The sequence below is a fragment of the Falco naumanni genome, chromosome 11, assembly GCF_017639655.2.
Source record: "Falco naumanni isolate bFalNau1 chromosome 11, bFalNau1.pat, whole genome shotgun sequence".
NCBI lineage: Eukaryota > Metazoa > Chordata > Aves > Falconiformes > Falconidae > Falco > Falco naumanni.
This window is the reverse complement of record NC_054064.1, coordinates 26,137,642-26,149,089: the sequence shown is the minus strand read 5'-3', so window position 1 is coordinate 26,149,089 and position 11,448 is coordinate 26,137,642. Positions and strand designations below refer to the sequence as shown.

At 50.5% G+C, this 11,448-nt stretch overlaps 1 protein-coding gene across 1 annotated transcript in view; it reads left to right on the top strand.

Moving 5' to 3' along the window:
* Positions 1-1,719: 1,719 nt before the first annotated feature.
* TRABD2B (TraB domain containing 2B) overlaps positions 1,720-11,448 on the top strand; it is a 292,200-nt gene continuing 282,471 nt past the window's right edge. The window contains exons 1-2 of the mRNA XM_040611371.1: positions 1,720-2,026; positions 2,521-3,081. Of these exons, the coding sequence (XP_040467305.1) occupies positions 1,919-2,026; positions 2,521-3,081 (669 nt within the window). The 5' untranslated portion in view covers positions 1,720-1,918. The remainder of the gene's footprint in view (positions 2,027-2,520; positions 3,082-11,448) is intronic.

Below are 11,448 nucleotides of genomic sequence, written 5' to 3'. Positions count from 1 at the left end.
GTCCCTTCATTAGCCTGTGTAGCTGCATTTGTTCATCAGTAACCGCAGCAAGCAGTGTCCCTCTCAGTCTCCACATGGCTGTTGGGAAGCCATGTTTATAGCCAGCTAGACTGGACTCTGCCACTGTCCTTGGCAACACCCCTGGTGGCTCCAGTCCGAGTTTTGCCAGAGCAAGGACCCTGCTTAATAATAGTAATTACTGTATTTCATCAAGCAAATGTTGGCAGTTTTGATTCTTCTCAATACAGTGAAGGAACTTCCCAACTTTGGAAAGGGTTTGCACTTGTGGAGGTGGTGGGGAGGCTGCGATCTGGATCCGCTCTGCTGTGTGCACTGCATACAGCAGGGCAGGTGGTGGAGACACCTGGGGCCACCCACACAGCAGGGCAAGGTGGGGTCCTGCAGGGAGAAGGGGCTATGTCCGGCAGCCTGATGCCCACCCCTGCCCCGAACGGATCCAGAAGCAGGAGCTCCTGCAGGCGGCAGTGATAGGCATTGTCTGCCTGTTCTGCACGCTGAAAGGCCTCTGCTGTAACAGAGGACACTCAGGAGGAGGACTGAATTGCAGCTGCTGGAGCTGAGCACCTGCTGCAGCTGCCTCCAAAGAAAGCTCCAGACCCTCAGGGAGCCTGGATGTGCTCCTGTCAGCAAGAACCAGCTCAGGTGTTTTTGGATGAAGGGTGGTGTTTCCTCCCGAGGCTTTTTGGCCCAAGTGGAAGCAGGACAGTTAAACAGTGCGAGGGCGGCTGATGCCCGTGTGTACACAGAGAAAACATGCTTCATCCTCCCGTGAGGCTGAGGCAGCGGGGGCCCCCCCGGACCGCGATACTGGTGAGGGCCACTGAGGTACGGAGCCCGCTGCTGCCAGCGCCCTGCGGGGCCCACGTCCTTGACCTGCCCTATCCCCCCGCGCTCGGCGAGGCCCCGCAGCCCGCGATTCCGAGGGGCCGGGGGCAGGCGGCGCCGGCGGAGGGCGGATCACCTCACGCCGGGGAGCCGGCGGCGGGCTGAGGCGGGGCGCCTCGGGGCGCCCCTCAGGAGCCGGCGGTCGCCGCTCCTTCCCGCGACAGGCCCCGTCTGAGCGATTCTGGCACATTTTTTTTGAACGTCGAAACTTTTCGGTTTTCTGCTTTTAGCGTTTACCGCGAGGGAGGGGCCGCACAGGTGCCGCCGCGGCGGAGGGGCGGCAGCCGAGGCGGGAACGGGAACGGGAGCGCGAACGCCACCGCCCCTCAGCGCCAAGGTCGCGCGGCTGCGCTGGGGCGCGATCGCCCCCTCGCGGCGGCGGCGGGGGGCGCGGGCGGGAGGCGCGGGCGGGCCGGGGCGGCTGCGCGAAACTTTCCGCCGCAGCGCGAGTTTGGCCTCCCCGGTGCGGTGTGCGCCTCCCCCGCGGAGCAGCGCCCGCCTCTCCGGGGCGCCGCGGGAGTCCCTCCTGGCCGCGGAATTAAAAAAAAAAGAAAAAAAGAAAAAAAAAATTTTTTTTTTTTTTTTACTTTTTTATTTTCTGGCAATTCCCCCCCCCTCCCCGCCCCAACCTCCTCCCGGACCGGCGGGGCGGGAAGGGAGCTTGTCCGGTCTGCGAAATCAAAGCATGGCGGAGTCTGGCGATGAGAACCGTCCTCCCCAAAGCATCCAGCGCCTCTGACAAGCTCGGAGCCAGAGGGGGTGGGGGTGGGAAAGGGCGGGAGGGGGGAGAGCATGGGAGGGAGGGGGCGGCCAGTCCTTCCCCCTGCACTTGTCAGATGCAGATGGGACTGGCAAAGTTTGTTTGAATAAAAAAAAAAAAAAAAAAGCCCCAGAAAAAAAAAAAAAAGGGGGAAGAGCATGAGGAGGGGGAGGGAAAAAAAAAAAAAAAAGATCCTAGAAATCCAAAAAGGCTCATCTGGGAAGGAGAGAGAGGAGAGCGAGAGGAAGCGGGATGCAACTCAACCTGACGCTGATCTGCTTCGTCTTCGGGGGGTTCCTGCCCGACGCCGCGGCCCGGCGGGAGCAGATGGACACGGGGCAGTGCGACCTGCCCCGCTCGGTGAGCCGGGCCGGGCCGGGCCGGGGGGCGCGGCCGCTGGGGATGCGCGGCCGGTCGCGGCGCTCCGCGGGAGCCGCCGGGGCGCGGGCGGGATGGGGGGGGCGGGGGGCGCGTGGGGAGGGACCCCCCCTCCCGCGCGTGTGCGCGCGGCCCAGGCGCGTGGCCCCGCAGGTGTGGCGCGAACCCGCGCGTGCCCCGCGAGGGGTCGGTGCTGCCGGCGGGAGGGGCCCCTCGGCCCGGCGCGGGGGGATGCGGCGGCCGGCCGGGGGAGCGGGGGGGGGGGAGCGGGGGGTCGCGGCGGGCCGGTGCCGCTGCGGGCCTCACCGCGCCCGCGGGCCGTGCGCGCTCCGAGCCCCTATGCGGGACACGGGGGAGTGGGGCCCCCGGCCCCTGCCTCCCCGCGGGCACCCCCCAGGGTGGCATTGCCACCGCGGGCTGCCTGCTGCCCCGCTGCCCCCCCGCCGCTGACCAGCCCCCCGCCATCCTCCCCGCAGCAAGGCGAGCTCAACTCCTTCCTCTGGACCATCCGCCGCGACCCCCCCGCCTATCTCTTCGGCACCATCCACGTGCCCTACACGCGCGTGTGGGACTTCATCCCCAACAACTCCAAGGCCGCCTTCCACGCCAGCTCCAGCGTCTACTTCGAGCTGGACCTCACGGACCCCTACACCATCTCGGGGCTGGCCAGCTGCCAGATGCTGCCCCACGGGGAGAACCTGCAGGACGTGCTGCCCCGCGAGCTCTACCGCCGCCTCAAGCGCCACCTGGACTACATCAAGCTGATGCTGCCCCACTGGATGACCCCGGACCAGCGCGGCAAAGGGCTCTACGCTGACTACCTCTTCAACGCCATCGCCGGCAACTGGGAGCGCAAGAGGCCCGTTTGGGTGATGCTCATGGTGAACTCCCTGACGGAGACGGACATCCGCTCCAGAGGGGTGCCGGTGCTCGATCTCTACCTCGCCCAGGAGGCCGAGAGGATGAAGAAGACGACGGGCGCGGTGGAAAGGGTGGAGGAGCAGTGTCACCCACTAAACGGGCTCAACTTCTCCCAGGTAAGGAGGCCTCTGGGCCTCGTGGCTTGTGCCAGGAGGTGGGGGCTGTTCTCCTTGCCTTTTGGTGGGTTTATGCGGGTGAACCCCAAGCCTGTTGCAGTGGGGTGGGCTGCCCATTCCCCATTGCACCAGGCTGGGCAGCCCACGAAAAACCTGCCACCTGTGCAGCGAGGGCTGCGTGGTTATCATGTGGATTATTTATTTGAGAGGCAAATGTCCGGGGTGTGAATGTGTGTGTCTGCTGGCTTGCCACTTGTGAGGGAAACTTCCACACCTCCTGTCCTGTCCTGGAGCTGGTTGAAAAGTGGGGGTTTTTTGTTTGTTTGTTTTTAAGTAAAGCAGCTCTGTGGTACTTGTCAGGAGGAGGATGAAGCATGAACAATGAAAAAAGAAATTTTTTGACATTGTTCAAATAGATATAAGTATGTGCAAACTGTTGGCTGTCTTTTTAGTAGTCGCTCCAGGTCAAAACAAACTGGCTTACATTGCCCTCATGTACTGGGCGAAATTAAGTGTGCAATCTGCATGGATTTTCTTAATTTTAGAACAGGTAAAGTTCAGCAAAAAGAAGAGGATGTAGATAAAGAAACAAAAGTTATTGGTGTAACCGGACTCCAGAATTCTTTCGGTGGATTTAGCTTTAAACAACCAAATACTAAGCCATACGATCTATTTCATTTCAGTGGATTAATCGGGAACACAGTCACAGCTATTGACTTTGCTTTGTGAAACTGTTTATATGAAATCAGATTTACTAGAAATTCAGGAAATGAATGTGTGTGGAAGAAAACAAATAATCCAGGGGAAATTTAAGATGGTGTCAGTTACTGCTATGATATTTCGTTTTTAACCTGCTTTTTGTCATTAGTTTTGGATCAGCCTGTTTCCAGCCTTATCTTACTGTCCTACTTTGAGAAAAAAAAACACCTTGGTGATGTGGGAGTAAGGATTAAAGGACTGATCTTTGGTGATTAAAAGAGTGCCTGCACCCCCTTCTCCCATGAAGTCTTGTGGGAACTGTTTTGAGGGGAAAAAGTCTTGCTTTCGCTAACATTTGGTTCATCCAGTAGTTCAACTAGAAGTCTTAACTTTGCATACAGCCTTCAGAGGAGAAGACTTCCTGGGTAGGCTTTTGGAGGGATTTTCATGTTTGTCAACAAAAATAATGAAAAGAAAGCCCCTCAGGACCTTTGCATTAATTAACACACCTGCAAATCAAGGAATTTGTTTTACCCTCTTCTGTTTGAAAGGTTTAAGTGCCTATCCTCTCTGTTGATCTCCTTCTTTAATGTAAGGTAAAAATAATTAACCATTCCAGACATCCAATAGCATTTGGTTGTATTAGGTCAAAAATGGCAGAATCAAGCACATGAAAGCACTGCACTTGGTTAAAAATGTACCACTTGGAAGCTTTTTAAATGTGAATCATGTTACATTTTTTTCTTTTTTAGAGAGAGCAAGCAAGCAACAGAGAGAGGAAGAGGGACAGAGTGCAAAATTCACTGCTGCTCTTACCATAACTGTTTTTCTCTCATTCTCTAAATTTTAAATAGAAACAAACATTTCCCCTTTGTTTTCCTACAATAGTAATCTAAAAAAGAACAGCAAAGATATTACTGCTATTGGCAAGTAAAGGACAATCATTTATGCAAAACATTTGCGCTGATTAAAAAAATAACATTACATTTTAATTATTACAGAGAATTGACATTGCTGCTGAAAACAGATCAGTGTTCAGGAGGATTTTTCCTAGATTGAAGCTTGTTCTGGGAACAAGGCCACCAGAACAACATGAGACAAAATTAAACAAAACAAACCAGATATTTATTTTCTTGCTTCCTCTAGATTTCATGCATCCTGACACCTGGCTAGTTGTTTAACAATAGTAATTTGTAATGTTATCACACCGTCTGGCAGTCCTACTGCTCCGTGTATTGCTGTGCTAATTTAGTGGAGTGGATTACTATGGCCAGGTTTCACCTCCCAATTTCAGGTCTTGGAGCCTTCTTTAAGCAGCACGTAATTAAAACACACTCAAATGGAAATCAGAAATTGAGCAGCTTTTGCCTTGTAAGGTATTTGCATAGTTTGATGAGAACATCTGTGATAAATTACAATCCCAAATCTGCTAAGGGCATCAGCAGTTTTTACCTGTTTTCAGCATTACTGTTACAGGAATACTGCACATAATTTCTGCATTCAGAATCCAGGTTTTAAAACCGTGCCTTGCTGAATCATGTCAATGCTTTTGTTTCCCACGTCCCCCAAAGTCCAGTATTTTTGCCCTAAGCAAATTAAAACAGAAAAAAAAAAGCTTTCTTTTTTTTTTAAACTCCTTCCCCTCAAAGGCAGCTTTGTGCTACTGCAAATATTTAATCTGACTACATGCACCAAATCTGTTAATCTGATACCATGAGGAGAAGGAAATCTAGGAGTTGTCCCGGTGTGGTACTTGGTTTTGATCTGCTCTGAAAGAAAGCGGATACACTTGCATTTTTGACCAGGAACGATCTTTGAAACGTTCTGTGTGTGGCTTTGAAATGTTGATTGTCTTAGCCGGATGAAAAGATTAAGGTGGCTCATATAATTAGCTGCTTCCTGGAGAGCCAGCTCATGCAGGTAGAGCAGGGCGCATTGTTTTCTATTGTAAACCCCAAAACTTTGTAGTTTGATGCTCTGCTCCCCCTGAAATCTCTGCTCAGTGCTTCATGCTGCTTTCCCAGGCTGGCACCGCGCCGGTCACCCTGCTGTCCCGCTGCCTGGATGCTGGAGGGAGCATCCTCGCTGCCCTGGGACTCCGGCAGCTGCTGGTCGCACAAAGTCCAGGCCCTCGGGTATGGTGTTGTACAGCTGGTGGCAAGTCGTCTGAGTGGCAGCAAAAGGCTGGCTGGGGAGCCTGGCAGCAGGGTGGTTCAGATCAGCTTTGGGTCAGGTTGAAATCTCACCACTGCTTGGTACACCGAGTGCCAGGGTTTTCACTGAGGGCAGGACAGAGAGCTGGGAGGCGTGCAAAGAGGAGGAAGCGGACAGCTTTTCTGTCTTACAGCCCGGATGTTCGTTTACAGGTGGCCAGAAAAGTGCAAAATCAAATGGGCCAGGACTGAGGAGAGCTGGTGGGGGCAGACGGCGTTCAGGGCCACCTCTTCTTGGGGTCCCGGCAGGGCCACTGCGGCCGGTGCTACGCCAGGCCCTGAGGACTCATCCGAGGGCTGGCTTGGGAGAGGGTCCAGCTTTCCCTCCTCCCTGGGACCCTCGTGTGGTGGAAAGCTCTCCCCAGGCTGACATATGCTGTCGCTGGAGTAAGGACGGTGACGGTGACTCCTGCAGGTGCTGGGTCTGTCTGCGTCCGCCCTGCTCGCCGTGGGCTGTGCTGGGCCCCCTGCTCGCCCCGGGGTGGGTGCCCGCGGGCAGCATCGCGTCCCCACCGAACACCCCTACGGCCAACAAGGGGAGGGTCTGGCTGCTCTGCCCAAACCGCTCTGCCCTGGGGAGGCGGATGGTCGCCCTCGCTTGTGTTTGATCCTGTTGCTCAGCAGGGTCCCCAGACGGAGACAGTGTTGATATCCCTTCCTCCAAGGTAGAAATAAAATCCCTTTCTCATCCCGCCCAGAGCTTGCTCTCTTCAGGGAGAATGTGCATTCGGCTCACGCCAGAAGCCCTGAATCCCAAGGTTCCTGAGGGGAATTTTGTGTCAGGGCCTGACCCCATCCCGGCCTGTTGGTGGGGGAAGCTCTGGGGCCGGAGGGGAGCCCCTGGCAGCCCCTTTTCTCTCCTTCTGCTGCTCAGGGCTTGCAAAGCCCTGACTCCGGTCTTCTCCAGCCTGTATCATTTCCAACTGCAGGGGGAGATGTTAAATATCAAACCGGTGTTGATTGGATCAGAGACGGCCTCAAAGAAAGAAACTTTAGACCGTGCCAGATTAAACTTCACACTTCACCATTCTTCCCCTTTCATTTCTTTGCCGCCTCATTCTCTGCACAAATAAACCTCGTCTCCATGCTTTCTACCAATGAGACAGCATTCAAGGGGCAGGAATGACTTTGTTAACAAAATCAGCCTTCATTTCCCAGGTCCTGCTGTTCCATCAGACCCTGGGACATGGCAGCTTTGATTACTCTAGTGATGGGATTAGAGGGGGGAACAAGTGCTGGTTAATAAAAGGCCAATGGGTGGTCCATCATGTTTGGTCGCTGACAGATCTGCAGCCTCGAAGCTGGACCTTCAGTGGCAAAGCAGCACGACGCAGTAATATATAGATGGGGCTGTGGCCTGGACGTGCTACTCCATCTCCCCTGTCCCCTGTAAAAATGAAACATTTCTGTGATCACAAAGCTAGGATTCTCAGAGCTGACCACTGTAACTGACTTCAAGGGAAATTTGCCTGTTTATACTAATGAGAGATCCAGGCTCAAAGTTTTCTGGCCCGGATTAAAGGGCTCAGTTTCAGAGCTAGTTGACTTTTGACAGTCTGTGTAGTTTATTGAGGGGGTATTACTGATTTTTTTTTTTTAATTAATCTTTTTTTTTTTAAAAAGAAAAGTGCTTTTTGCCTAACAGAAGTAGCACCTTTTACTTTTAAAAAATTTTAGTCTTTGTGAAAAGGGCAAGAGTCATCAAAAATAGCTTAGTATCATCTGTTTTGATTGCTGAATATTGTTGAAAGAAATGCTGTTAAAAGGTTTGATTATGCATAGTGTATGTACTTCTTAGCTTGCTCACTTGAATTGAATTGAACTGTTGCGCCCTTCACTCCCCCACACCCCCCCCCAGGGTAAAAATTTCCCCTATTAAAGTTAACCTTGGGGTAGAAATTCATACAGCAGAAACAGAAATCTTTCCATTTAAACTCCTTTTGAATACTAGTGGAGTGGCTTTACATCTTTACCAGGGGAACTGTTGAGGGTGAAACTATGCAGGTATTAAAACTACAGTAGTCACAGTAACACCTGAAAGGATCAGCAGCTGACGTTTTATAGCTGTAACTGTACGTGTTGCTTTTTACAGCCAGTTACTGTGTGCTTCTTCACTACAGCCCCCTTGAAAGGCCCACCCTGGCATTTGATGCCTATTAAGAAAAAAGTCGGTCAGTTAATGATGGCTTGAGGGGCAGCTGGCAATTCATCTATTGTATTTATTGTGTATATAACTGCAAGAAGTGTTTGTAGAACAGGTTAGATATGAGCCCTTCCTTTCCCTCTGATCTTTCACACTTCCCTTTGTAAGATCTGAGCCCAGGACAGGTGTACCTGCCTCCCACGAGCAGATCTGAAGAGGATTCTGATGGTTGATTTGTTTGCAAAATTATGGGTGCTGCTTGTGATCGGGTTTAGGCAGGAATTGCATCCTGATAAGGTGGGCTTTGAAAGGAACAGATCCCCAGAAAACTGGCAGCTAAGCCTGGCACTTAAGGAGTCCCTAGTGTATTTGAGGCAGCCGAACACTGTACCATTTTTGCCTGTGTGCATGGTGAGAGGTGAGTTGAGGTCGGAGTGTGGTCTCTTTGGCTCTGGCCGATGCCTGGTCCTGGTGGCAGGGAGCCCTGGTACTGCTGTGGCACGAGAGGCACGGGGAGCACCCAGGCACGCACTTTGCTCGGAGCAGATCCACTCCCTGAGCTCGGCTCTGGGAAAGGGGATCAGAAGAGGGGCAGATGATCCAAATTCATCCCTGTACTTAGGCACTAATGCTGCTTTCAAATCCCTGTGAGATCTCCCTTGGAGCAGTTTGTCACCTCTGAGCTGCTCACCTAGTAAGTGCAAAATCCACCCCGCCATCCTGTTAGTAAATAATACTTCCACAGCGATTATTTTCTCTCTGTTGTCTGCTGTCAGTTTCTGGTGCTGTTGCAACAGCAGTCAGGATCCTGCCCCGGGCCCAGAGTGCTTTGCTTATAAACAGAACGAACCATTGACCTTAAAAACCTCAACTTCAAGTATAGTGCAACCTACAGTCCTCAGAAAGTCTTTAACAGCCTCCCCTCAGCTCCCTAGTGAGTAGCAATCCACATTATAAAGCCAGCCCACATCATTCAGGCTAGTCAGAGGTTCCTGTACTGAAAAGGCCAGGAATGATCTTAAGCAAGGGCACTCATTCACCTTGCACTCCTGCGGAGATGGAGATTGGTGGCAGGGCTCCTGGCAAACCCTATTTGGGAACTTCAGAGGGACATACTGTAAAATAACAGGCTTCCCCTGTGCTAGGCTTTACACTGCAAACCCTTATTAATCTCTTACCTGTCATTAGGAGTTGATGAGGCAGGTAAAAGGCAGAAGAAATCACAGAGTTACTGCTTGAGCCACGTGAGATTGTTGTGATTTCTTTCATCTTTTGGTCCTGTTAGAGGGGTTCCCTGCACACTTGGATGAGGGACTGTAAAATGACTTCCCCAGACCACAGTGTTTAGGATAGCACAAAAATGGAGTTTTTCAGCAATGGCCAGTGTTTTGCGAACTTAATATTTGTAATGTATCTGCCTCATGTCCACACACTTTCCCAAATCCCTCTTTCAAGCTGACAAGCAATTCAGGTCCTAGATATTACTAGACTTAAAATCCACAGAAATCACTGTGGGTTGATCACAAAACCTCAGTATCTTTCTGAACCTCTTGAATTATTTATAGATTGCAGTCACTAAGGCATTTTTCTGAACATTGCAACAATTTGTGAATTTAATACTCTTTCTGTAACCCATAAAGCATTACGGTTTCCAGCTTGCTTGAGACACCAGAAGTTAAACTGGTGCCTGTAGAGCTTAAAACTGCAGATATCAGTGTTTGAACTTAACATCTCAGTTCTTGGACTGGAATTGGAACAAGGCTATACTCTGTAATGGTTTAACCCCAGCCAGCAACTAAGTACTATGCAGCCAGTTGCTCCCTCCCCCTGCCCGCTCTCTCCCTACCCCAGTGGGATGGTGAGGAGAATTGGGAAAAGGTAAAAGCCATGCTCTGAGATAAGAACAGTTTAATAATCGAAATAAAGCAAAATAATATAATAGTAATACTAATGAAAAGGAAGAAGAGAAGAATAAATCCAAAGAAAATAAGTAGTGTGCAATACAATTGCTCACCACCCACTGACTGATGCCCAGGCAGTCCCCGAGCAGTGGTCGGGCTCTCCTGGCCAGCTCCCCCCAGTTTATGTACTCAGCGTGATGTTCTATGGTATGGGATATCCCTTTGGCTACTTTGGGTCAGCTGTCCTGGCTGTGTCTCCTCCCAATTTCTTGTGCACCTGCTCACTGGCAGAGCGTGGCAAACTGAAAAGTTCTTGACTTAGAGTAAGCGCTACTTAGCAACAACTAAACCATCACTGTGTTATCAACATTATTCTCCTACTAAATCCAAAACACAGCACCGTACCAGCTACTAGGAAGAAAATTAACTCTTACCTCAGTTGAAACTGGGACAACTCTCTGCAGAGTGGGAACAGACGTGCAACTAAAATGCGTGACTGGTTATGTCCATCACAACAGCTAGTAGTTATGGTACCTCATCCATCTCCATGGATTTGCTTTTTGTGGTATTCAAGAGAACAATACAGCTGCCTTGTGTTATTGTTAATTGTTTATTGGATCTAGCTGTCATGTAAACGCACAGAGAATTAGAAATGACATGGTTAACACCTATGTCGGAAGCTCAAGCAGGAATTAGCACAGATAACTGCTGCTTTTATCGCAAGTTATTCCAACAGCAGTCTTTACCATTTGGGTTTCCAATTTTTAGAGCTTCTGCTGCAAGTCATTTCAGGACTTCTAGCACAATATAAATGAAAGTTGCTAAAAACTGTGAATTAAAACCATGTGTTCAGCATTTTGGGATGGATGTTGTATGACTGGAGGAGGCTCATTAGCAAAAGTATTTTTAGTTTGAATGAGATCAAAGACCCTAGATTTTCCACTCTGAGGGTCATTTAACATAGGCCTAGACACCCCATTTCTCATCATACATAGACTCCCATAGGCCAGTTATGCCTGAAGAAATCATCGTCCCTGAAATACCGTAATTAGATTTATTATCAGCGGACCACTGCTGATCACCTCTGTCCAAGCGCTGCAACAGCATTGAGGGTTGAAGAGTCTTGCAGATGTCAAAAGGGAGTTTTATTACCGACTTCTTCAAAATCAGGATTGTAGCCCATGCCAGTGGATAGCAATGTTAGATGTGAAAGAGTATTGGTATGAATCAAATCCTATATGTTGTACTCATTTCAGAGTGTCCCTTGAAACCAGGGATAATATTGAACCATTCCCAGAAACTCCTGTTGGCAAATAAATACAGGGTTGTAAAAAAAGAAAAAGAAAGCGTTCTGATTTCTCCTTTTCCTAGGCTCAGTTAACGTGGAAGTTACAAAACCTTTCAAATTAAT